Source organism: Poecilia reticulata, linkage group LG12 (genome assembly GCF_000633615.1).
Source record: "Poecilia reticulata strain Guanapo linkage group LG12, Guppy_female_1.0+MT, whole genome shotgun sequence".
Lineage (NCBI taxonomy): Eukaryota > Metazoa > Chordata > Actinopteri > Cyprinodontiformes > Poeciliidae > Poecilia > Poecilia reticulata.
In genome coordinates this window covers 4,796,992-4,824,262 of record NC_024342.1, presented here as the reverse complement: position 1 = coordinate 4,824,262, position 27,271 = coordinate 4,796,992, and the positions used below count along the sequence as shown (strand labels likewise).

Below are 27,271 nucleotides of genomic sequence, written 5' to 3'. Positions count from 1 at the left end.
AAAAATTGCTTTCAATTTTGTATGCAAGTAAAACAATCTTTAAAAAAGTGTGTCTTTTGAATTTAGTGTAATTTAGCCTACCTTTAAATAAAATCCATTCCAAACAACAAGCTGTTCCTAATTGGTAAATAGAGTCCACATGGGTGTAATTTATCTCAGCTGCTCTTTGAAGGTTACACAGATTTGCTACAGAGTTTTAGAGAAGAGGCCATAAAGTTGTAGATCTACAAATAATAAGAACCCCAGGGGAAGGGCTGCTGGATATAAATGCATACCACAGTTTTGATATTTTAATTAAGAAAAAAAATAACTTGAGAGCCATGAGTGACTTTTATTCCACTTCAAAATTATGTGCTACTTTGTGTCGGTCTGTAACATTCAGTTCCAATAAAACACATCTAAGTTTGTGGTTCCAAAAAGGCCAAATGTTAAAAAGCTTTGGGAACATGGAGACGTTTACAAGAGATCCCTGGTGGAGGGATAAGTTTAAACTGGGTGGTTGCTATTGTGTTAAAAGTTGACTTGTTTTCACTTTCAACAACCCAAAATGAAACAATCTTTTGTACATTAATTATAAATAGGAGTCTTAAAGTGGTTTTTAGGTATTTGGAAAACCTCTATCACTTGCTTACCCTCCATGAAATGATTAGGTAAAAAAAAAAAGCATTTCCTTTGCTGTTTCTTACAAACACCAACCCAACACATGCAGATTTGGTTTGCTTGTTTTATTTGTTCATTTATTGTTTCACACAACATCAGACACTTTTGGAGTGTAATGGCACGAGTTTGAAGCTTGCAATACAGTAACTTGACATGGTTTAGGATCTGACTCAGACATCTACTGCTTGTTGAGTCCTACAAGATACTCTGAGACAGGCTTAGATTAGACAGTTTGGGTTTGTGAAGTTTGAGGGAATGTCACTCATTTTTTTCTGCTTTTCTTCTGAGGATTTATTTTGGGGTGTCAGGTGCAGGGAGGGGGGGGGAGCGCTCAGGCATTTTGGGTGGCCTTGTCAAAGAGGACTTTCAGCTGCTCCTTCGAGGTGGCCTCTTTCTGTTGCATCAGGTCGGCGTGTCCCTTGGTGACACCCCAGCTGTCGGGTTTGGACATCGAAGGACAAAATGGCCGCCCAGAGGCGGGCTGTAGTTTCTCCCAGTATTCCCGACGGGCCCTACGCACAGGACCAGATTCCATTAGTTTACATGTTAATCCTTTTACTGTTATTCCCAAAAGGGAAAGGATTTAAAACTTAATACTTTAGAGAATTATCTACCTGGCTCTGACCCAGGGCTTTGTATGCAGCTCCAAGCCGGTGCCCCATTTGCCGTGCTTCTCGGAGCCGGCAGGAAGAAAACCCCGCTCCGCTTCCAGCTCTTCAGAAACAGCACGGATGTGGTAGGGCTCGAACCCGCAGCACCCGCCAATATAACGAATGCCAGCGTTGTACGCTTCCCGGGCGTATTTCTGCATGTCCCATCTGGTCAGGATTCTGGGCTCTAGGGCTGTTGGGGAAAACGTATGTAAATTATTCTATAGTCACAGTTTATTGTCGGTGGGGCTGGATGATCCAGCTATAATAATAATAATAATAATAATAATAATAATAATAATAATAATAATAGAGAAACTGACAAAAACAAAGGTTGACTGCCTTTGCCAACTATGTGAAAATCAACTGCAACAAACCTTTAAAATGTTTCAGAAATGCAGATAGGAATTCTAAATATAATGATATAATGAAAATAAATAATAAAGAAATATTCTTACTAAATTCTTAATTTTGTAAGAATTTTTTTTTCAATATTGGGACTGATATTAATACCAGATCCCTATCAAGCAGTTGTTAAGCACGGTGGCGAAACTTGAGACTGCAGCTGTGCAAGTTACTCAGCAGGTTGCTGCTACAAGTAGCTCTACAAGGTGTTGCTAGGTAACCAATTAGTGAGTGAATTAGTTGATGCCACCACCTTTACGAGGTTGGCTAAATCCTTTCCTCTACCTACATCCCCCAGAATGCTGTGCGGCTCTAGCTCGGAGTTCAGTGACATTATTGAAAATTCTATCAGATGTGTTATCTGCTGATATTGATTACGTGTCTATCACAATATATACTGCTCAAAAAAATAAAGGGAACACTTAAACAACACAATATAACTCCAAGTAAATCAAACTTCTGTGAAATCAAACTGTCCACATAGGAAGCAACACTGATTGACCCGACGAGGGTCCCCGTTGTCAATCAGTGTTGCTTCCTAAGTGGACAGTTTGATTTCACTGAATTTTGATTTACTTGGAGTTATATTTGTGTTGTTTAAGTGTTCCCTTTATTTTTTTGAGCAGTGTATATTGTTACTGATTTACTGTCCAGCCCTAACCGTCAGTGTCTGGGGTGAGAAATAAAGCGAAGTTGAAGTGCTCACCAAACGGGAACTCGGGAAGATCGATAAATCCCTGTCGGTTGCAGTCGGGGGTGTGGAAGCCCAGCGGCTGGGACATGTAGTGGGCCTTCAGCCCGGCCTTTTCCACTCCTTCCTTCATCAGCTTCACGGTCTTCACGCAGGTCTCTGGGTCAAAGTGGCAGTTGACGCCGACAATGTTTGCCCCTGCAAAACAAATGAATAACTCTGTTACACTATTACACTGGCAAAACAGTGTTTTTGTTTGTTTGTTTTTTCCTGCAAAGGATAATGTTAGTCCAGAAGTATTGTTCTGATTCCAACACGTACCCATAGTTGTTTTCTGCCGTAATGTGTTGACATCACCAGCAGAGGGCAGCACAAGCCTACCATGCTGAACGTTAAACTGAAGGTTAAACTTGCGTCAGTGACCCAAGTGTTATTCCTCAAATATGACATTAAGTAAGAAGCTACGTTTTTATTTGCACATGTATTAAAACTGAGGTTTCATGCTGTAAACTACATTCAAAAACTGAAAAAAAACAACAATAGGAAACTGAACATTAACCAGAGGCAGCAACACATACAGAGTGTTGAATTTCCATCAACTTTAGTCAGCAATTCATAAAGGAGGATTATGATTTTCATACTGTTGTTGATTTTTAGACAACATGAAAGTTATTTGGAGCAGGACTGGATTCAGTCTTGCAGGTCTGTGTTTTTAAAGCAAAGTAACACAACAAACTAGGAACTTTCTATAAATTTCAAACTTTTAGGGAAGTATGTCAAAATTAGCAGATTTTACACACTGCTCTATGCTTAGTAATTATATAAAATCTCTGACTTGCAGTGTACAATCTCTCTTATTTATATTTTTAACTTTGTATAAAAATAAATGCTTCAGTCTGCTTGTCACTTTGCTGCCATAATTTCTATTATACTCTACTCAAAGCCCATGTAACAAATTACAGCACACTCTCATGCACTAGACGTTAGTAAGAACATCTAAACATCAGATAAAATGACAGGCTGTGTTATTTATTAGCACTGAATTGTGTAACACCCATCCGACAGGTGGATTTAGAAAATAAATCTGTCATACACACATACTGGGCTCTGCCAAGACTGAAATCATACTGATCATTTAGACATTGTCACAGCTGTGAGAAATGATCTGCTTACACCTGTCTGAACAGGATTCTTAAGGAGCATAACAAAAAAAAAAAAAGAAAAAAAAAAAAAAAGAAAACACGAGTCATGTGAAACTCCTCACACATTCGCTTGAACTTCATCTGCTCTCAGGATGTTAAAAGATTTTGTAAGAGTTTGCTAAACAGTTTGTCATAAGTTTGATATAAATTGCCTGTATGAGTGTGACATAAACTGTTTAGGAATTTGACATAAATTGTGTAAAATAAAAATGTCGTCAATGGTGCAGTGGAGGGAAAAAAAACAGATATCTCTTGTACATCGCTGATTTGTGTTTTTTTCCTATCCCTATTTATTTGTTATTTACAAATTATTTATTCCAGGAGTTTGCGCCTCTGCATAAATCTGGTCTTGTGCCGTTAGATCTGGGTTAGCTAGTCATCTTTGCTGTTTGGCAATACTACACACTACATTCCTGCACAAATGTAATTGTACGACACTATAAACAAAGTGCCACTTATGACTGAAATACCAATCTAAATGCGTCTGCAGCGACCACTGGAGAAAAACACCGGCAGCTTTAAATCCTTAACACCCTCATTTGTGGGCCACATGCTGCATTCCATGGTCTCGAAACCAAACTTTGAATTTCCACAGCAGAACTTTGTGACATGAAGACTAAAAGCAACACCGGTGGCATTTAGCCGCAGTGCTTACATAATCCGGTCGGGTTAGGAATACATATATTTTGAAGTTGTCCATGTGGGGTTCAGAATCCACAACCAGGATATAGGAATGGTTTTTACCCATCAGGCTACGACACGACGGGTTATGAAAAACCTCGTTACCTGCTTTCACAAGCTTGACGGCGCATTCCCCAGGACTGACTCCATTCAGGTCTCCCTCGGGTCCGATGCACATAGTTGCAGCCACGGGTTTTCCAGAGGTCTTCAGAACCTGGACGGCCCACTCAGCCTCCTCCACATGCTCAAAGTACTGAGCGGGGCAGAATGGACAAGGACAATCTGAGTTACAATCTGTGACGATTCTTAGGAATAGAAATCAAAACACTGGAGCGCGGCAACTGCTAGGTGCATCTGGTGATGTTTGCACCTTTGGATTTTCAGAATACAACTCACAGACAATCGGTAAAGTTTCAAAATAATAGGCACCCCTGGTGCAGCAGCACCCCCAGTAAATGTTCAGAGGGTTGGAAAAAAAAATAAAATAAAAATAATTAACTAAAAATTTTAGGGGGGCACAACTAAACTAAAAAAAAGAAGTAATAATAATAATATATTTATATTAATACATATTTCATTTTAGTTTTAATTTGATCAATTAATTAATTTATTGGGTTTTACAACGGCTACAAAATGACTTTGTAAGACTTTCTAGGTCAACATTTTTCAAGAGGAGGCCATGGTCCCTCCTTGCCCACCTTTTGAGGACGCCACTGCCCTGTTGAAAATGTGAACAAAACCTGTGATGGAAATGCCAATCTGCATCATATTTGTATTTAAAATATCCTGGTATGTGAAAAGAGCTTATGATGTTACACACTAACAAGTTCTCCAAGTGCCTTTTGGATAAAACACAGGCCAGCACTATCACACATCTTTTACTATACTTCACAGTATAAGTAGGGGCTTTTCCACATATTAAGGTTTTGCTTAAGTGTTTGTTGATGAAAAGCTCAATTGTAACCTTGTCTGACCAAAGCGCACAATTACATGTAAGGATCATGTAATTAACAGGAATTATTAGAAGTAACTAATCTTGACACGGGATGTCGTCAAAGACAACATGGAACTGAACAAACACTCAAATGATAGATTATGAGATTATTCTACTGCAAAATAACTGACTCATTCTAAGGCTTTTTACCCACATTTACTAGATGTCTCATTAAGTGTAGAGGGAACTGCACCTAAACTAATTTTGATTATGAAAATGATTGCTTTTGTTGCCCTCTTGTGGACATAAACAGTCCACCCACCCTCAATCACAGCAAGTGTTCAACCTCCATATGTTGTTGAAGGACTTTTGGTTTGGGAGGTTTTTGTGTGTTGTAGGCAAAGAACACTGTGAACAAGAAGAATTAAAATAGAATTAAGGGACCAACATTAAGGCAAAAAAGCAGAAAACTGTCTGTATATTTAAGGTTACCTGCATGTTTGTTTCTGTTTTGTTTTTTGCTAAGAAAGGAAAATTGACACACAGATATCCTCATTGTGATTTTAAAGTCAGACCTCCTTTCGGTGAGGTGCATTAACACGTATAAAAGGTAGCAGTTTTTAATATGGAGTATCTGGGCAGTTGCCCAGATACAACTGCCCAAGGCAGCATTAGAAAGGGGAGGGCCACCCAAGAACTACAAAATATATTTTTTCTGTCTGTGCTACCCTGAAAAGGTTTGCTATGTATAGTGGAATAAGTTTTAATTGCTTGCCACATACTAGGAAACTAGGTTACCTGCTTTCTGCTGAGGAAGAAAAAAAGTTTGCATTTTAATTGGTTGTGGGGCGGCACCAGCTACATCTTGTGTTCGTCACATACCTCTGCGATCAGAAAGTCAACGTTTTTCCTGACGAAGACGTCGATCTGCTTCTTGAAGATGGCCTTGACGTCTTCCTCGCTCTTACAGCTGAGGTACGAGGGCGTCTGTGAGACTCCGCCCGCCACCAGAGCGTCGCCCTCGTCGGCCACCCCCCTGGCCAGGTCGCAAGCCGCCTCGTTGATTTGCTCCCCCTGAAAGTTCACGAGGAGAAAAAGAAATGCTTCACTTTTACATTTAGTGCGAAAGCAACCTTTATGGTTCAAAGAGGAGCGTCGAAACCAGATAAACTTTTTTGCTCTTTATTACATCACAGTTATAGTTATACATGTATTTTATTGTGATTTCATGTGATATATATGGAAGAGGATCACTGGCAAAAAGAATGTAAACTTTAATCTTCTGAAAACAAAAGTCGGAATTCTGAGACTAAAGTTGTATTTCTTAGAAAAATAGGTTAAAAAATTATGACCTTTTTTTTCCCGAATTCTGGCTTTAATATTCTGATTCTTAAAGTCAGAAATCTGAGATTAAAATCTGATTTGCTTCATTTTTCAGCAGCCCTAACCCTTTTTCCATAGCTATACAAACAAAAAGTGGAAAACACATTCTGCAGTCACCAATAACATAACAACGTAATGTAACAAATTCCCAAATAATATTGCACTTTTGAGCCCATGTTTCTGATAACATAAGTTATAATGTTAGTCACACAACATTGGGAAAAAAACTGAAAATAACTACAGCCAATAATGTAATAAACAAATGGACTGGATAAATAGCTACGCGGGCCAGATTTGGTCTTGAATTTGACACATGTCAAAGCATATTCATATTCGAATGGCCTAGTCAAAGTCCAGATCTAAAGCCAGCAGAAGATCTGTGACAGAAAGTAAACATAATCTTTAATTAATATTATTTAATTAAGCTATCTGCAGGCGGGGCAAGAGAAAAAAAATCCAGTAAATGTGGAAGTTCAGGAAGTGTGAAAACTTTCAGGAAGTGTAGCTTACAGTGAAGCGCTGAGTGTTCCCTCTGTTCTCCAGTTTATCGTCGCTCGCATAGAAGGTGAAGGTCTGCATGACGTTAGAGCCAGCTCTCAGGAACTCCCTGTGCAGCTGCCGCACTGGAACAACACGCAGCTGTTAGCGCATCGTCTACACCGGGAGTCAGGAGATCAGAAGACAAGGAAAGAAAAAATAAAAAATAAAATAAAATACGGAGCCATGCAGTTTACCTGCTTCGGGGTATTCGGCCGCGGCCTCAGGAGTCCACGGCCCCGCTTTCACGTAGCCTCTCTTCTCCAGGGCGAAGACGAACCCTCCATCTCCGAGGACCACCTCTCCTGCATCCAGGCGCTCCAGAATGCCCTGCGCGCGTCGCAAGAAAGTTGCAGGAAAAAACGTAAAACACAACGCTGTCTGACGTAATTAATACAAATAAATAAGTGCAAGAGAAAGAGTAACAACATTTTAAACTGAATTGTGTACATTACTCTTCGCCGTGCGCCCTTACTTTCTTTGGTGCCATGGTCTCTGCGAACGCCTGTTCTCAGCTGCAGCGTTCCTCCAAGTCTGTGAAAAAGGATCCGTGAAGGCATCCATGCTGCATTTATAGTTCAAGACGAGAGCGCAACCCCTAATGTCACAGCAAGAACCGCCTGCAACCCCTCTCCACACGCGGATCGTCTTTCCAACTCCCTCCCTTGCTATTAGCTGCAAGTTTGCACAAGGAATTTATTTTGGCTGCCGTTGGACGAGACAAAATGTGTGATGTTGGCATCACACATTTGTGTGGTTTCAATGTTTTTCTTTTCTGCGCTAACGGCCCTGACATGCCAGGAAAGCGCCGTGAAGAAGATAAAATCCCAGTCTTGTACGCTCTCACTTTTGTCTTGTACTCACTGACACATATGAGGTTCCGTTCGAAAAGTTACACAATAAACAGCAACATTTTTGGTTTATTTAGCCCGTCAAAGCAAAAATAAAGAAAGAATAAAAGAAGAAAAAAAGTATTAAATTTCAGCCTTTTTTGCCATGTTAATTAGATCCAAATGAATTTATAAGCAAACTAAACGGTTAGCTTTCAAATTAAATATTACGTTAGGAAGCTAAATATTTAATTCTCAACTACTAAACACCAAGCAGGCTAAACATTTAGCTAAATACTTAGCTTCCCCCGCTAAATATTGGGGTTGCTAGCTAAATAGCAAACTAAATACTCAGCATACGGCTAAATATTTATCTCGTAGCTAAATTTAGGTTCAAGCTACATGTCTACCTAATATGCTAATTAGATTGGCGGCAATGGCTTCTGTGGTTGCTCAAGTAATGTGTTTTTTTAATTATAATTCCTTTATCGCCAATTGTTTTCCTCTCGACGTGTCCAACGTGCTAGCTGAAAATAGGACGTGCCGTTTTAATGGCTCTACTTGTAGACGCCGACTCGTGGATGTACAGCAACAGCTTCTGCGTCAGGACACTTCCTGTTCATGTTTGATTCACTCTTTAGTGGCTTTACAGAAGGAATATAGTCATGGGGAAATGAGTGGAAAATCTGGTGTATTGATTGATTGAGTTTTAATTATATATCGCTGGGAGAGTGGATGTGACTTGATGAAATAATTATTTATGAAGATGTAGCATAGAAGGCTAACCATGTTCTGTAGGTGAAAATGCTATATTGAGAATGAGTTTGATTTTACAGAGAAGTATATGTTATCTAATCTTCTAGACTTTTTAGTGATTTACTAATTCGTAATTCAGACTACATTTCAGGACAATGTTGGAAGAAAACCTATTTAAAGATGCAAATGACTCAAAACTGGGGGAAAAAGACAACGACCCTGAACATGCAGGCAGAAATTCAATGGGTTGGTTTCAGTCAAAGCATTTCCATGTCTTAGAACCAATCAATCAATCAATCAATCAATCAATCAATCAATCAATCAATCAATCAATCAATCAATCAATCAATCAATCAATCAATCAATCAATCAATCAAATTTTATTTGTATAGCACATTTCAGCAGCAAGGCATTTCAAGGTGCTTTACATAATTAAAGAAAAAATAAAACAGCATGTGACATTAAATAAACAGTAAGAAAGAGAAAGAGAATGACCTAGTCTTGGTCGGATTTGAAATGTGAGGGTCACAGAAATGTTCTGTCTGACTGAACTTGAGCTATTCTTCAAAGATGAGCAAAAGCAATGAAAGTTTCTAGATGCGCAAAGCTAGTAGAAACAAAACCCGAATGACGTTTGTAGGTACAACTCTACTGCTATAAAATACTGGCTTAAAGAGGGTGGCTACAAATGCATGCCACACTTTTCGGATTTTGATTTGTAAAAAAACATAAAGCTTCACTTTGTCCATCCCATAAAATCAGTGTGAATCAGTACCGCCAGTTACTATATGAAGGTGCGTTACCAGGCAAAATGTGTTGCTTCACTGACATACGGAGTGCGCTGAATACAAAATGTCTTCATTCCTGGCATTGTGTTGTGGTTTTGCACAGCAACAACAACAACAACAAAAAACAGTAGAGGCCATGGTTTGCAAGAAACAAGTTTTTCAGTCCAGATTACCATGGCGATGCCCTGCTGTGATGAGGCAGCCTGGTCCAGGTTCTGCTAACAAGAGACTGAGGAGAAACCAAAGCACAACGTTTGTCCTGTGGAGCAGTCACCTAGAAGGGAATAAGTTTCATTTTAACCATAACCTGTCTGACTAAACAGTCTTTGCGTTTTAGAATTTTACCAAATACCTAAAACTTGGTAAATATTGTCATCTTTGTGCTATGAATTTTGAAAATTTGCTTTTTCAAAATAAACTAAGACTAATGCCAAACAGACAAAACTAAAAATATGAGTGTCTTCTTTAAATCACTAATGCGTTTGTTTTTCCCTTACATTTTGTAAAGCTAACATTAGCTACAGGTAAAAAAAAATAGACAGGATGAAGGTGGTATTCTGTTATACAGGGATGGCCCAAAGTTATCTGAGGCCTTGAGCTTAATTATGTTTGGGGCCCCTTTTCCTGTTAAGACCATAATCACCACCAATAGAGTTTTAATACATCTAGGAATAAAGATTCTTTAGAATCTTATTCTAAGGGCAACCTTTATCTGACAAAAAAAGTTATTCTTGGCACTTTTACAAAGCAAACTTTCCAGTTTATTTAAATCTTACATTTTAAGCAAATAAAACATTTTAATTAATATAATCTAAAACAGTCAAATAATCTACACTTATTCAAATTTTTTTTTAAAGAGAAAAATACAATATATTGTGTTGCAATGCAAGCACTTACGTACGGCAACATATTAGGGCCAATATAGATAACAAAAAAGCAAGAGTAAATTTCGACCAAAATTTCAAATGTTGAGATTCTCAGAAATTTTCTAAAAACAAAAAATAAATGAAAGGCATTTCTGAGTTTGAAAAAATTAAAATTTGCTAGAAAAAAACCCATAAATTTCTGAGTTGCAAGTCAAAAATATTCAAAATTTGAAACTCAGAAATCTTTCAAAAGTTGAACATTTTAAGGACTCGTCAACCAGAGATGGCCCAGTTTTAATTTAAATCATGTCAGATTTCATCCTCATCTAAGCTGGAAAAGCAACCTTTTCATGCAAACTTTTTTTTTGTTAAACTAATAATCTGTAAATGTTTGCCCCTTTCTCCCATTAAGTCTTCCTCAACTCTATGAGCTTTATCTCTGAATACACACTGCCAAGCAGCTAAGAGACGGATTTCCATCAAGTCTTTCAGCTCCAGGAAACATCATCCAGCTGAAACCTGCTGCAGCCGTTCCAGCGGGTTAAAGGCTGAGCTGCTCACAGAGGCTCAAGGACCCGTCAGAGATCAATGTTTCTGGATGGAAAGTTCAGGCTGAAATTGACAGATAATTTCAGGTCAGATTATTGATTCCAGTCAGATACTACATGTCACTGTTCAGACTTTTGACCTGTTCTGATATTACTTTGCTTCTTTTGGGCTATCATTGATATTCCTAAATGAATGGTAGCACAGGATTACCTACTGAGTGACAGTGAATTCTAAGCTAATAATAAATTAAATTTTTTCCTCATTAAATGAATGTCAACTATACTACTGTGCAACATGTGTTAGTGTTTGAGTGCATATAATGCTGAGAATTTAATAGTTAGCAACTTGCATTGGTAACAGCAGTTAGCCTTATCGCTTACCCAAACAATTAGCAATGAACGTTTTTATGACTTAGTGCATTTTGGTCGTAGTTGATGGTTTAGTTTCAGGTTCTGGAAGACGTTATAAGTATCCAAAATAAATAAACAAAATAGAAACAAATTAATGTATTATGAAGTCTCTGTACACAAAAGTGTCCTTCAAAAAATACTTTTGTCATTCATAAAACGCAAAAAAAAAAAACATATCACAGTTGCAACTCCTTCAGACATTTATTCTTCTTTTTCACTTTTAAAATAAAATTCAATAAAAATTCCCTCATTAATGGCCTGATTTTTTCCACATTTTTTAAACTCATTTACTTTCTTTTTCTTTTGTTGCTAACCCCCCACCCCCCCAAAAAAACAACAACATATTTTTATTACCAGAAGACGATATGGAGAGAGAGAGAGAGAGAGAGAGAGAGAGAGAGAGAGAGAGAGAGAGAGAGAGARAGAGAGAGAGAGGAAAAAAAAGAGAGAGAKAGAGGGAGAGAGAGAAAGAAAAAAAAGAGGGAGAAAGAGAGAGAGAGAGCCCCTTCAGGCAAAAAAAAAAAAAGACTTAAGCCTGGTGACGATACTTTTGTGACCGATATCCGGATCTTCGGCGCACAAACAGTTAACTCCGAGTAAACTTCCCCGCTATCTTGCCTTCAGACCTGTGGGCGGATCCAAAAGGCGCCCTGTCAATGTAAAAGTGGGATATTTGTAACTTACTCGTTGCAGCACCAGGGTCCATATTGAGGGGTGGTTGACCGTGCTGTCTGCTCGGTTAGTTTTCTGTCAGTCTGTTAGCGCAGAAATGTCTAGAATATTAAACCTCATTAGCATTCAGCTGCGCAAAGACTTCAGTGTGCGTGGAGGGATTCCACGGCTCCCCGTGAGGACCATCTGCTGCACCGCAAGAAAACATGCAGAAGAAGGGTGAGACGAATCTGCCTCTCTGGACTACGTGGACCAAACACTTTAAATCAAACCGGAATTACTTTGCTTATGTCATAATAAAAGTTTAACTTGCATATAAACACGCAAAACTAAATCTCATGCAACAAATGTCTGTCAGACAGTTAAAACTAAACTTAAAGTCACTTCTCCAGCTGAAGCAAGCAGCACCTGAGCAATAATGTACCTGCTGCTGCTGCTGCATCTGTTCACCTACAATCTATTCCCTGCAACTTTTACAGTGATGCCGCTTCAGCTCTGGGGAAGCGCTGGAAGGACACCGCAGACACCGTCATCATTGGCGGAGGATGTGTGGGGGCCAGTCTGGCCTATCACCTGGCCAAAGGCGGCGTGAAGGATGTGGTACTGCTGGAGAAGTCTGAGCTGACGGCGGGCTCCACCTGGCACGCTGTACGTCCACTGTTAGTCCCAAATGGTTTATTCTTAGAGGAAGCAGGCTGCTGGCACATTCAGGAAGATGACAGATGGGATGGTTTGTGGTGAGAAGCATCATCATAGGAGCTGTGTGCTGTCACAGCAGGGCCGGTCTGAGGTTTAATGGGGCCCTGAACAGGATTTGATTCCAGGCCCTTCTGAACTACCACCAACCACAAAAATGTTTTATATGCATTTATATATATATATATATATATATATATATATAAACAGTACCTGTTTTGTTGATTTGTAGGATTTTTTTCTAAAAAAACAGATCATTGGAGATACAAAACATAAAGGTCTCTCAGGATTGCATTAGTGTAAGACAGGACTGTACCATTTCTAATTGTTTTGGGCTGATTCTTTTTTTTTCTTTCTTATTTGTTCTGCTAGATTTGCTTTTGAGTAAAAGTCGACCAATAATTGCAGTTCCAGTTAATCCAAATTTAAGATTAATGCAAAAACTTTTGTTTTTGCTTAATAGTTTTGAAATACAGACCCGATCGTTAGTGGTTTGGGTTTGTTAGCCTATGTCCACATAGGCTAAACAATAGGCCCAGTTTTTTGCTGAAAGTAGATTTTTTTGTGTGTATATGGACATGGTTTACAACCCCAAAGTGATAGAATGCGCAGAAGACGAACATAGACGTCATACGGCAGCCCCTTGTTTAAGGAAGTAATAATGGACGCTGACCCTCTTTGAATTGATTTTAAAGTTTATTCACCAATGGGAGCTGACAGTATTGTCATAACAAGATGAAAGAAGATGATGAAAGAGGAAAGAGGAAGAAAGAAGAAGCTAAGTGTTAGCACTGCTTCATTCAGCCATTGTTTACATCCAGATTTTCTGCGTCTGGACGTAAACAATCCTGCATAATTCTGGTGCAGAATTATGAAACAACTCGGCCTGTCACAGTAACAAATTGTACGGTAAATTGTCCCAGAAGTTATCGCGATAAACGATAACATTGTTGTTTTGAGACAATTTTCAAGTAATATAACAGTAACGGTATAATAATAATGCAAGAACACATTCTCAATGATAATTTAAATTCTAATAAACATTTAATAATGGAACTGAAAGCTGTTTTAAATATCTAAAATAAATAGACAAAACAACAAAAATAATAAATATTATAAATGATGAGGTCTCTGTAAAAAAAACTGTCCATCAAAAAAAGGTTTAGATGAGACCAGAGCGTGCCCTGTGACAGACTGGCGACCTGTCCAGGGTGACCCTGCCTCTCGCCCGGAACATTAGCTGGAGATGGGCACCAGCAACCCTCCCAACCCACTGAGGGACAAGGATGTATAGAAAATGGATGAATGGATGGATGGAGACCAGAGCGCCAGACTGAAGCTCTTTGATCGTCCAGTTTTTGGTAGAAAGAGAGAAAAGAGAGAAACAATAAATCAATACAAATGGAAATTATTGAGTTTGTTTTAATTTCACATGCGATTAATTGGCTAATTGATTTATTGATTATTGTGACACGCATTGAAAACTATTGGATAAGCATCTTATACGAAAGTACGGAAGTGGAAAAAATCTGATTTTTTTTGAGAGGTGAAACAATCAGCATTGGGCCGTTCAGACTCCCATGAAAAAATCACATATGGGCAAAAAAATTGGGGTTTAGGTCGCATGCGCCTGCTTTGTGAACTTAACCTTAGAAATGTAGCGATTCACACAGAGTTTATGATTTCTTTTATTTAATGCTGCTGCAGAGCTGAAGCTGTTGGTTGTTCTTCCTCGACAGCCTGTTGAAGTGAGCGTCTGTTCGGCAGCTGCTCTTAATGTGAATCTGCAGTTATAACTTTCACACCAAACAGCTGCTGTGCTATAGGTTTTCAAATCATTCGAGTTCCTGACCCACTTTAGAGCTACCGCTGCACCCATATTCACTTACAAGCTTTCATTACATTTTGACTTCCATGGGCCTTGTGGGGCTTTCGAAAAAGTACAGACATTGTGCCAAAAAATTTAAATATCACGAAAAAGTACATTTATTTTTGGAATTCATTTCAAAAGGTGAAACGTCTATGTCATAGAGACATATGGCACATACGGTGCCATATACACTTCTGGCTCTCATTGAAATTGAACTGCATCAATGTTAGAGCATTAGAAATTATCTTTCATACATAAATGTTACATCATAACTTATGCCATCATTTGAAAAGCTGCTGACTTGACATCAGTCCAGCAGACAGTCATTGACAGTTTCCAATAGGAGGGAGGGCCACGTCATTGCCAACAAAGATGGCTGTTCTGCTGTATCCAAGTATTTTAGGGGAAAATTAAGTGGAAGGATTATGAAGCAAAGTCACTTTAAGAGACTGCGTGAGTCCTAGAAGAGCGACTTTGACTTAGGCTCTCTATATTTGTAACATCTTGGATTAATAGAGATTTTTTCCTGATAAATAGATGTTTTGTGGCTTTTGCATTAGTACACTTGACTTCTGAGGTATGCAATGTTCCTAGTTTAAAACAGATAGGATTTATCAGCCTTTGTGTCTGCATTTCAGGCGGGTCTGACGACTTATTACCATCCAGGCATCAACCTGAAGAAAGTCCACTTTGACAGCATCAAACTCTACGAGACCCTGGAGGCGGAAACGGGACAGGTGACGCGCCTCGCTGTCGTTTCGATCGTTCATGTTTTAAAACATCGCACTGACGTCGCGTATTTTCTGCCGTCTCTCCCTGCAGGCTGTGGGCTTCCACCAGCCCGGCAGCGTCCGCATCGCCTCAACAGCGGCCCGCGTGGACGAGATGAAGTACCAGATGACTCGGACACACTGGCATGTGACGCCGCAGTACTTTATCGGACCGGAAAAAGTCCACGAACTTTTCCCCCTGCTCAACATCGACAAGGTTTGTATGAGTCGGCGCCAGATCACAATGTGATGAAGTCAACTTTGGAGATTTTCTTTCAGTCTGTCTCCGTTCTTTTCTACGGATCGTCATGTTGACCATCATCTTTACACTCGCTTTCCACGTTACCCTTTGGATCATACAGATACAATGGAAGAACTCAACTCCAGCAACACAAATCGATTGAATTTGAATGTTGTATTTTTCATAAAGTTTACAATGTCACCAGAAAGTATTCACACCCCTCTCTTTTTCTACATCTAATTTTAACTTACAGACTTCTTTGTCTAATTTAAGTAAGGCATACTCTTAAATATCTATATGAAATGGTTAATAATGACAAAAAATGAATGATTTTGAGATGTTTTAGTACATTTTTGAAAAAGAATTGCCAACATTCAAACTGGAGTTGGTGCAAAAGTATTCACACCTGCGCCTTTGTAGTTTTTTTAAGCATCTTTGGTGCGTTTTTGTTTTTTAAAATCTATGCTTTAATTGGAACAAACACCAACTTATAGACTTCTTTAAAAAAAAAAAAAGGCTAAATCAAAGGTGCTAAATGTACAGCCACAGTTATTGGCCAACCGTGGTAGATTTGTGTCAAACGCCTTAAGATAAAGTAATCTTTTATCAAAGAATCATTATCTTAAAGTAAAAATGTTGGGAAAAACCTTCTTTTAATTTGAATAAGACATATCCTGATGGCTGACTTATTGGCAACCTATTAAGACAAATGTAACTACGGCATATTTTGAGTTACTTCTTTTTCAGTTGTTCTGAATGTCCAGGAACCGGTATTTAATATTTCCTGGCTCCCTGTTTCCTTGGGATTTAAATAATTTCCTAATATAGTTTTACATTTAAGGTGACTTTATCATCTTAGGTGCTGGCGGGTCTTTATACGCCCGGAGACGGCCACATCGACCCGTACTCTCTGACCATGGCTCTGGCTGCGGGAGCTCGCATGTACGGGGCCCAGATCTACAACCCGGCTCCGGTCACCGGGCTCGACCCGACAGCAGACGGGAAGTGGGACGTCCAGACTCCTCATGGGACCATTCGTGCAAATCGCATCGTGAACACAGCAGGTTTGTGCATGTCGATGTCGATAATGAGGATTTTGGAAATAAGTGGTATTCTGTCAAGGTCTGATGCCTTTATGCACCAGCTGACACCGGAGGGCGTGCTAGACTTTTATGTTTCTGTCATTTTGACTGGAGGTGTCCAAAAAAAAAAAAAATCAGTTTTTAAATATTAATATTCTGTTTCGTTTGAATCGATATTCATTCAACAAGTTGAACAGAGAATCCAGATGCCATCGCAGAGCAAGCAGATGAACACGTGTAACTTTTTCTTTGCAGTGACAAAAACCAACAATAAGTTGAAAATGTCTGCGCATCTGCACCAACATAGTGAACTGCAATCTGTCAAGAAAAAAAAAACGGTCAAATATGGAAAATATTCCGTTAACGCGAGCCCTGGTTGACTGGGACATAGAACCGTGATGTTTATGCAGGTGTGGGATCGTATGAAGAGATAAAAGAGGCCCTTTCAATTAGCTCAAATATTGTGACCCAACCAATCAGAACCTTGCAAGGACATGACATCGTCATCTGGGCTTTCCCACGCTTAAGAAAATTGTTAAATCATTTCTTAGATTAGTCAGGTATTCTGGTATCTAGCAACTGGTCTAAAACTAAGGGGGGAAAAAAATCGCTCCTCTGTTATTCTTTTAAACAAAACGGCAGTAAAATTCATTTGAAAAGCAGATGGAGCGTTCCTACAGCAGTGCTAACATCTTATCTGAAAACTCTCCACAGCAGGAGAACTTTGCCCGCTCAGACCACAGCTTGCAGAGTTTATACAAGACAACTTTGAGTTTAAACTGGGCCAGGCCAGTTCTGGGGAGATCTTGTTTACAGCGTTTCATTTCATCCCTCCTACTGCCTCGTGTTTTTTCAGCTCTGATTCAGGAATTTAGCTTCAGTCGGTTACTCCCCTTCGGCGCTTTTCTTCCCAGAGGAAGGTGTTGTGTAACTGAGCTGTATTTAGGCCGTGTAGCTTTTTGATTAGTCATCTTTTTTTTCTAAAGGCAGTGTGGTTAGATATGGAAAATCAGCAGCACATGGCAAATTATAACGCAGCAACTATAGAACTCATGTTGTGAGGATCTGTTGAAGTTTAGCAGCCAATACAGAAAAGCCAGCAGATCCCATTACAGCCAATCATGAAGGAGCAGAACGTGCACACCTCCTCACATTTTTTTTTTAGCTTTTTGCAGCTGGATTTTTACATGCATGACATTTTTTTCTTTTTTAATTGAGCTCAAACTGCTTTAAACCATATTTTTGGTCTAACATTGTTTGCATGCTGTTTGTGTGTGTGTGTGGTGCAGTGCTGGTTTTAGGAAATACAACGTCGAACTCGCTCTGACGTTGATCCTCATTGTTCTTCCACTCAGCGTGGATTTCCATAGATTGAAAACAGATGCAGCTGCTTCCTGGGCAGCAGAAAACCTCGTGGAAAATCAGCCAGCTTAGTTTTTTTTAGTTTAAATTAAATTTTTTCGAACATCTACGAAGGCTGAGAACATCTCCGAAGGCTGAGAACATCTCCAGAAACAGAATGGGCTTTAGCTCTTTTTAAAATGCATTGTGGGTAGAGTTGAGATGAAAAGCACAGGAAGCTATTTTTTTTTTAATCTAGCATAACGTGTAAGAACTTTCATGTCCCTCACCTCTATGTCCAGATTCCCTTCATAGGCCCCTGAGATATGCACACCAGGGCCTCTTCCTTGGTGTACACCCATAAATAGAAACCTACAAACATGCTAGCAGAGATGGGTTTACAGCAGTCGTCATGGTGATGTTACGCATAATTTTTATCGTATCAGTTTTGCCAGAATTAAAACTGTCTTCTTTCCAAGAAGGGAGCCGTCAACACTGTGTACTGTTTCCTGTCAGTCGGTTTCCCTTGCGAGCAAAATAAAAAACTATTAATAATTTGCCTTAATCTACTCAGATGGTACTGTAAGAATACTGTAGTTTCTGACTTCAAGAAATACGGTACGTTTCGTTTCCCTACGGAGTCGGAACTCAAAGCTCGGTTCGGTGTCACATCCAAGGGGACAGCGTTCCAGGTGACGGGATCAGAATTCGGAAATCCAACATGGCGACCGGAGGTCACGCTAGACTTTTTTGTTATACATCATTTTGACGGACAGCATAAAAAAATCCATCATGTACTGTTTTTACCCGTCAAATTATAATCATATTAACATATTAACAAATTTTTCAGTTACAAACATTGTTTGAAGCGGTACTTTCCATATCCAAACACAACTTTTAAATCCCAGCTGGTGCCTTGGTATGGAAATAGCTGCATTATGAATATATCTTATGTAACTGTTTACATCCGCCGCTGCCATTATTTTTAATGACTTATCACATAAACGCGCTTATTCTTTTTTAATGGATACATCGCAATTGCGAAATTGTGTTTCTTCGGCATCAGCAGAATGTCGACAAAGATTTGCCCTCAACGCTGCTCCTGTTTGGAGTTTTCCAGCAGGTCCTGGTACCTACAAAAGTCCAAAAACATCCAGACTGTGTTAGACAAGCCAACCATGAAACTCACTGCAAATTATTTTAAGGGGTTTCAGCTGATGGAATGAGGGCCTGCGGATAACTGAGCATCTTCTGTCCTTTCAGCAATGCCTAATATTAGCAGCAATGCCTAGTTTCCTGCGACATTTTAAGCACACTGATTTGATTACTTAAAGTCTAAACTCATACATAGAGAGACAGATTAACACTGAGAAAGCCAGGCTTGTTTTGAGTGTTATTTTAGGTGAATGTGTTGATGCTCATTATGCAATGAATTAGCCCTGTGTGCAGGTTTTTGGTAAACAGTCTTCAGTCCAGTTGAGCTGAAGGCTGTTTAAGAAAAAATAATTTTTATTTAAGCAAAAATAATATGCTTAAAAAAAATGCAGATATGATTTTTTTTTTTTGAGCTTGAACATACGTTAGTGGTGCTTCAACAGGCTTCAGCTGCACTCTTCTGGTCTGGCAACTTGACCTGGACTTCATTCACGGCACTAACAAACTCCAAAAACCCAGTTTATTTGTTTTGTAGCAGTTAATTTTTAAGCGGAGTCATACTGTACTTCACGTGTAATCACTGACAGCTCCTGCTTGCTTTATTTTTTCTTCCTTGTAAGTGGTTGGTGCAGTTTCCATCAATAAATGCATTTATTAGATGTCCAGATTTTTTCATCTCTGTGTCGTCTGCCGTATAACTTCATTATCAGAATTTTTTTAGACACATGTAAAGCTTCATTTCAGGTTTTAATTGTATTTTATGAACCAAATTGATAACCATATCTTCAGAAGTTGAGAGTTGGAGAGAGTTGGCTGAAAACATTGCCGATGAGTGAAGAGGAGAGCGTAGCAAAAAAACTGACAACGAGGATAAGAGAATAAATCAGAATGTCATTAAAAAGTTGATTCATTTCAATGATTTAACTAAACTCATTTTGTAGAAACCATTGCACACAGAACTATTTTAATGATTATGGCTTGCAGATTTGGACAATTTTAACAGCTTCAAATACATAAAAGTGTACTTACTGTCACTCTGTTTACATTTTTAAAGGATTCTGGGCGCGTGAAGTGGGCCAGATGATTGGTTTTCAACACCCCACCATCCCTGTGCATCACCAATATGTGGTGACGGCAACGGTACCAGAGGTGAAGGCTCTGAAGAAGGAGCTGGCTGTCATCAGGGACCTGGAGGGCTCCTACTATCTGCGCCAGGAGAGAGACGGGCTGCTGTTTGGTCCGTATGAGAAGATGGAGAAGATGGTTCTTCAGGACTCCTGGGTTAGAGATGGAGTCCCACCAGGTCCGCATCCCACCCATCACCCATATCCTAATTCAGTAACAACTTATTTTTGTTGGCAGGTTTGATTTTAACTTAATCTTCTTCTTATTGCTGCAGGTTTTGGGAAGGAGCTGTTTGAGTCGGACCTCGACAGAATAATGGAGCACGTAGAGATGGCCATGGACATGGTTCCTGTGCTGAAGAAGGCCGACATCATAAATGTCGTGTCTGGACCGATCACATACACCCCGGACCTGCTGCCCATGGTTGGACCACATCAGGGCGTCCACAACTACTGGACCGCCATTGGTTTTGGGTGCGTATTGAAGAATAGGGGCTTATTTAACTGAGAGGTGCACAAAAAATAAAAAAATAAAATGTATCTCCTCAGCAGGAGATAAAGGATATTAGAGGCAGCTGTATGAAAACAACACGAGTCACAATTATATTAAATTTGCTTTATATACTGGCTTGAATATATATATATATATTTATGGTCACTTAAAAATCCACATTTTGTGTTTCTATTTGGGTCTCAACAGCTTCTTAAAACACCTGGTTTGTTGTACAGGAGACTCCACATCTGCTTTTCAAAGATGCACAGTTGTATAATTGTGCATCTCTTTGCAGCCATTTTCCCACGCGCATGTAAACGTTGAATTGGGGCCAGGGTGGGTGTGGCCAGCAGCAGCCTATTTGGATTTAAAGTGACAAGAGGCCCTAAAACAGTTCAATCAAAACAGACAGAACTGACCAGATTAAAATATTTAAGAAAAGAATTAAGTTCTTGTACTTAATTCTGGATTGATTCCAGCCACTGAACTTTGAACTTTGCTTGAAAAGGTATGGAGTTATCCATGCTGGCGGCATCGGTAAGTTCCTGAGCGACTGGATTAGGAACGGTGAGCCTCCTTACGACCTGATTGAATGCGATCCCAACCGATACGGCAAATGGACTGACGTACCTTTCATGTGCGCCAAAGCGAGGGAGTCTTATGGCTTCAACAACGTGGGTAAGTGAAAAATAAAAGATATTGCACTGTTTAACTTTGTTGCTGAACTGTTATTAAGGTAATAGCTTTTGGGTTTTCCAGTCGGTTACCCCAAAGAGGAGCGGTTTGCCGGCCGGCCGACCTCCAGGACGAGTGGCGTGTATGAGCTGCTGAAGGACAAATGCTCCATGGGCTTCCACGCCGGCTGGGAGCAACCGCACTGGTTCTACAAACCTGGAGATGACACCGGATACATGTATGGCGTTTCCTTACACTTGCGATTTTCCTGTGATCTGAATACAACAAAACCCTCATCGTTGGGTTATTTGGCTTTTTTTTAACCATTTTCAACAGCTAACACCGTTTGTTGTCTCCAGGGAAAATCGTGACATAGTCCAGTCTCTCCAGGAAGTTGCGATCTCAAGTTTTAATACACTTTCACTTATTCGCAAATTTTGCTTCAACTTGCAATTTCAGTCATCAGCAAATCTGTTCAGTAATATCATCATCCTCATACCACCTCTTGTCGTCCTTTTTTCGCCACTACTAACATCCGGGTGTTGATCACATAACTCGTGCGATGCGAAAGAAGTGTTTCCATTTCGAAAATGTATTGTCAAAATATCAAGTTGCGCAATTTTACGATTAACGGAAACGCAGCTACTGACTTTTTGTGCTCCCATCAGGCCCAGCTTCAGACGTACCAACTGGTTCGGACCCGTCGGGAGAGAGTGCAGACTGGTGATGGAGAAGGTGGGCGTGATCGACCTCACGCCTTTCGGGAAGTTTGTCGTGAAAGGGAAGGACTCGCTCAAGTTGCTCGACCGCCTGTTTGCCAACACCATGCCGAAGGTAGAGCACGAGCGTAGCCTGTTGCAAAAAGTCACCCAGCTGGTGATTCCACTGTCAGACTAATAGTCTGTTTCCCAACGCACCGTCTGTCCCAGGTCGGCCAGACTAACATCAGCCACATGCTGACTCCTGCTGGGAGAGTTTTTGCCGAGGTCACCATCACCCAGCTGACGCCGGGAGAGTTCCTGCTCGTCACAGGCTCAGGGTCTGAGCTCCATGACCTCAGGTGAGAAACACCCAGACGATCTGGATAGCAGAAGCTGCTGCTGCATACTGGGACTGGATGACATGCCTGAAAAACCGATGTAAATGTTTCGTATCAGTCCATGTCAATAATTACTTTTTGTTTTGGTTTTAAATATCTAAAATACTGCCGTGATCTTTCCAGTTTTATCTGAAATTTTCTCTCCATCTGTTGGACTCATTTTCTCCTTTCACTCCACGCCGTTGTTTTTTTAAAAATTATTCTTAATTTGAAGCAGCTGTGAGGCACGGTGGCAAAACTCGAAACTGCTGCTACACAAGTTACTCAACAAGTTATTGCTAGGTAAGCACAGAGCGAGTGAGTTAGTTAATGTCGCCCACCTAGCTTAGCTGATTGTGAGAGGTTGAGTGGTCCAAGCCCTTTTTCTGCCTACATCTCCCAGAATGCTGTGCGGTTCTGGATCTGAGTTCAGTGAAATTGTACTTAGTCACACTTCAGGGAACTTTGTAGCTGCCAACCATCTTGGTAGGCTGTTGCTAAGGAGTTGCTATGACAACACTAAACAAGCCACAAGCTTAGAACTAGCTCTCACCTCATCCCTATCTAACTTATAAACAATATAAGAACATTGCAACTACTACTTGATTATGAGTTGAGTACTCTGCCCACCTCTGTTTAATATTAGGCTAACAAGCAAAATCAGCTGAGCTAATGTAGTTTTTTCTCCTAAAGTGAAGACAGACATGCAGCCTACTTTTCTGCCAGCCAGTTTCTTTTTTGTTCTTTAAAAAAAAGTATCTTCCTTTGTGAAACAAAGAAACTATCTGAATAGTCTAACTTGTTTTTGCTGTGAGCAAGAAAAAAAAGAGAGAAGAAAAACAGAATTTCTTTTTTCTACCAGGGGCCTGGTGGGGCACAGCAACAGGAAGGGGAAGGAGGATATGCATGGACTTTTTAACCATGTCCATTGTTTCGTACTAAACAGTCAAATTCAATTTTGCTGTAAGCATGTGAAAAATACTGTAGTCTTTTTCACTACTACTGGTGCAGCAACAGGCAGGGGAGGGGTAGTTCAATAAAACTTTGTTTCCAAGTGAAGTAGAATGTGTCGTTGTTGTAAACAAGTGAAAAGAATTGATTTTGTTTTTCAATCTTTTTTTTTTGAAAGGTAGCATTTTAGAAGCAGAAACTCGTCTCGTGCCCGTCCTCTACTTGGTGTTCACAGAAACCTTTCAACTCTCAGCAGCTAAAGCTCAAGCCTTGCCGGATAACTTCTCTCACAGTCTTTTTTCCTAAACGCTGAAATTTAAAACCTCCCAGCAGCTGTCGGTACTACACTCCTCCTTTTGCTCCAGTTGGAAGCTGCAGCGCGTTAAGACATTCCTACCCACTCCACTTTCACTACGCAGGGAAACATTAGCGGCTACGCAGCGACCTCCAGTGTTTGTAGTGGAGGTGCATGGCTCATGGTGCCAGCCTTGTATTCAAAGATCCATATTTTTCCCTGGAAAAAAAAAAGTTTAAATATGCTAAATGTTTTTCTTTGTTTTTTTGAAAAGTTTGTTTTCCTGTTTTTGGTGTGAACTGGGCTCAGGTGGATGGAAGCAGAAGCTGCAGAGGGCGGATACGACGTGGACATCAGGAATGTGACGGACGACATCGGCGTGCTGGGAATTACGGGACCGAATTCCCGGAAGGTTCTTCAGAAGCTGACAGACGAGGACATGAGCGACGGCGGGTTCAAGTTTCTACACTGTAGGAACATTCAGCTGGCTGGCATCCCGGTCAGGGCCATCAGGATCTCCTACACCGGTAGGGGACACACTTCATATTATTCATAAAACGAAATATGGTCAGAGGAATCCACACTCTACTGTTCCAGAGTTTGGAGCTGCTTGTGGATGTTCTGTGTTTCCATGTGTAGGTGAGCTAGGCTGGGAGCTGTACATGGACCAGAAGAACTTGGCGGCGGTGTACCAGGCCATGATGGCAGCGGGAAAAGATGAGGGCATCGACAATTTCGGCACCTACGCCATGGCCTCGCTCAGACTGGAGAAGGGCTTCAGGGGCTGGGGGGCGGAGGTGCACAAACTGACACAACAGAGGAACGTCACCAAACTCACACTGCAGGGAACCATTACTCTACCTGTGTTTAAAAGTTACTATTTCACAATCCCTGCACATTTATATATATATATTCTACCACATTCCCTGCAGTTGTTCAGTTTACTGCTAGTCTGTGTTGAGAAATGCTGATCATTTCCAGATCATTTTGTTATCTTTTCAGTTAAGACCACAAAGTTAAAGTCTTCTCTCATTGGACAAACTGTCATTTCTACATCTTTGCTGCGTTTCCTGTGTTGCTTTCAATGCCAGAAAACGTGAGATAGTTTTGCAAGGTGCTGTATATTGCACATGTTTTGCTCTTTTATGAATAAAAACATTTTGTCTTTTCAGATGAACTGTGACACAAATCCTCTGGAAGCTGGGCTGGACTATTTCGTTAAGCTGAACAAGGTAAGTGCAGTCATTTTAAGTGGGAGAGGCGTTTGTATTTAAGCATCTATCTATATGATTTGCGGTAAATCTTTGGTCTGCGAACAGCCGGTCGACTTTATCGGCAAAGCGGCGCTTCAGGAGATCAAAGCCAAAGGCCTGAAGAGGAAGTTGTCCTACCTCTCTGTGAGGACGGACGACGTCGACCCGGAAGGCAACGAGACCATCTGGCTAAACGGCAAGGTCTGAAATGATGAGATCACAAACGGCTCGTTGTAATATTATGTAATAACGCCACCACATGTAGCAGTGTAATAAAATCGGGTTTCAAAATGCAATAAGACATGAAAACTGCATCATGTAGTAACTGATAAAAATGTAGCAAAATCCTTGAACCCATTTTGTAATACTTCTTGCCACATTATGTAATAAAGTTATTACATTTTTTGCAGATTATTACAAAATGCAGAAGTAGTGCGTTTAAAGTAACTTGTCCTGTATTCTACAAAAAACTATATTATGTCAGAGTGATGAACAAGACAGAAAAATAAAGAGGAGTAAATTTCTGCCAAGAAAAAAATCTTTGAGTTTGAAAAGTAAGCAAATTGCTAGAAAAAAAGTCAAACATTTTCAAATTAATTTCAGAAATTTTCCAGAAAAACCTGGGAAATTTCTGAGTTTGTAATATAAAAAAAATTGCTAGAAAACCACTAGAATTTTTAAATTAATCTCAGAAATTGTGTGTGTGTGCGTGTGTGAGGGGGAAGTTTTTATTGTTACTCATTGTTACTCACTGGACCTCAAATAAATTTTCCTTATTTGAGGTCCAGTAAACTGAACTCCTCTTCCTCCTCAGGTGGTGGGCAACACCACGTCCGGAGCCTACAGCTACAGCAGCCAGCAGAGCCTGGCGTTCGGCTACCTGCCCCTGGAGCTGTGCTCCGTGGGCCAGCAGGTGGAGGTGGAGCTGATGGGGAAGAAGCAAACTGCCACGGTGATCCAGGAGCCCCTCGTCCTCACCGAGCCCACGCGGACCCGGCTCGCTAAGAAAGGAAAGGCTAAAGCGTAAGCAGCCTTTGACATCAAAAACCGGTTCAAAAAAATCCTGCTGTGAGTGAAAAGCAAGAATGAAGGGAGGAAAAATAAATAAATGTGGTCCACATGTTGAACTGTTTGCAGAGCAGGGGACAGTTTAGACAAAAAGAAACAAAAACCTCCTGTGTCCTGACAAGAAGAAGGAAACAAATTGTTTGGATGCCATGTGAAGTCTTCCACAATGTGTGTGTGAGGGAGGAGTAATTACCTTTTTTCTGATTCCATGAAAGGAAGATAAGTGGTTACAGGTCAGATGTTTCCGTGTGATAACTGGAACAGAATATGTAAGAAAAAGCTGTTTCCATACATGTAAAAAGATATATTGTTTTGTAAATCGTTTTTGTGTGACTAATGCAATTAAAATGGTGTAAATAGTATGTCGTCAGTGTCAGTTCTGATTTGTAGTCCTTAATAAACTATACTGTTTATTAATTACATAGCACATGACCCATATGAAACTTATGATATTTTAGAATATTATTTAAAATAATCATAAAAAATTGAATTTATCAGGCCAAATGTGCCAATATGGTGTAATTAAATATGTTTGTCACAATTTAAATCAAACTGGAAACATATACATTCAGAAAGTAAATGTATCTATTATAATGTCAGATGCCCAATACTGTAATCTTTTAAATACACAAATAGTTATGTATTTTATGAATCGAAGACTTTATTTAAAGCCTTCCATTTATAAGAATGTCTGTTGTCTGTATCTGGTGATAACAGTAATAATACCATTAATAAGATAATAATAACTAGAGTTATTATTATTATTATTATTATTATTATTATTATTATTATTATTATTATTACTATTATAGTCTAAAATGAAAACAGCAAAATCTTGTATCATATTCCTACTAATGATGAACATCATTGCTACAAACTAGACTTCCGCGTACGGTGTGACGCTGTTTCTTTTCCGCCTCCTGATTGGCTGCCGCAGCCAAGGCAGTGTTTTTAATTTGCGGAACTGGGAAAATGAGCTGTGCATGTTGACTAAAGAGAGGGTTCTGACTGTTAACGCTGTAGGCATATCTACACACCGTAGTGTTAAACTTTGACAAAAAAATGGACTCACTTCCTGTTTTTTTGTATTAAAACACTGCTCCGTCTCGCCGGAACGGCTACTTCAGCTTGTTTCCTTCGCCGAAAGCGGCCGCAGGAACTTCCT

General features: G+C 39.9%; 2 protein-coding genes and 1 long non-coding RNA gene across 3 annotated transcripts; 1 reads left to right on the top strand and 2 right to left on the bottom strand.

The window, feature by feature from the left end:
• Nucleotides 1-710: 710 nt before the first annotated feature.
• On the bottom strand, nucleotides 711-7,730 carry bhmt (betaine-homocysteine methyltransferase). Its single transcript, XM_008423424.2, has 8 exons — nucleotides 7,619-7,730; nucleotides 7,341-7,473; nucleotides 7,117-7,229; nucleotides 6,106-6,297; nucleotides 4,395-4,542; nucleotides 2,422-2,604; nucleotides 1,275-1,503; nucleotides 711-1,172 (listed from the first exon to the last, which is right to left on the bottom strand). The coding sequence occupies exons 1-8, from the start codon at nucleotides 7,631-7,633 to the stop codon at nucleotides 992-994; spliced, it is 1,194 nt and encodes a 397-aa protein (XP_008421646.1). The 5' UTR covers nucleotides 7,634-7,730; the 3' UTR covers nucleotides 711-991.
• A 4,177-nt stretch (nucleotides 7,731-11,907) lies between these two features.
• dmgdh (dimethylglycine dehydrogenase) lies at nucleotides 11,908-26,468 on the top strand. The gene is made up of 16 exons (XM_008423422.2): nucleotides 11,908-12,233; nucleotides 12,494-12,662; nucleotides 15,219-15,317; nucleotides 15,403-15,567; nucleotides 16,451-16,655; nucleotides 20,224-20,472; nucleotides 20,569-20,767; nucleotides 21,295-21,464; nucleotides 21,546-21,699; nucleotides 22,130-22,295; nucleotides 22,391-22,521; nucleotides 24,095-24,312; nucleotides 24,425-24,582; nucleotides 24,958-25,017; nucleotides 25,105-25,239; nucleotides 25,853-26,468. The coding sequence occupies exons 1-16, from the start codon at nucleotides 12,112-12,114 to the stop codon at nucleotides 26,063-26,065; spliced, it is 2,613 nt and encodes an 870-aa protein (XP_008421644.1). The 5' UTR covers nucleotides 11,908-12,111; the 3' UTR covers nucleotides 26,066-26,468.
• LOC108166786 (uncharacterized) lies at nucleotides 26,251-27,260 on the bottom strand. The gene is made up of 2 exons (XR_001777171.1): nucleotides 27,179-27,260; nucleotides 26,251-26,361 (listed from the first exon to the last, which is right to left on the bottom strand). It is a non-coding gene; the product is annotated as an uncharacterized LOC108166786 (long non-coding RNA).
• Between the last annotated feature and the right edge of the window lie 11 nt (nucleotides 27,261-27,271).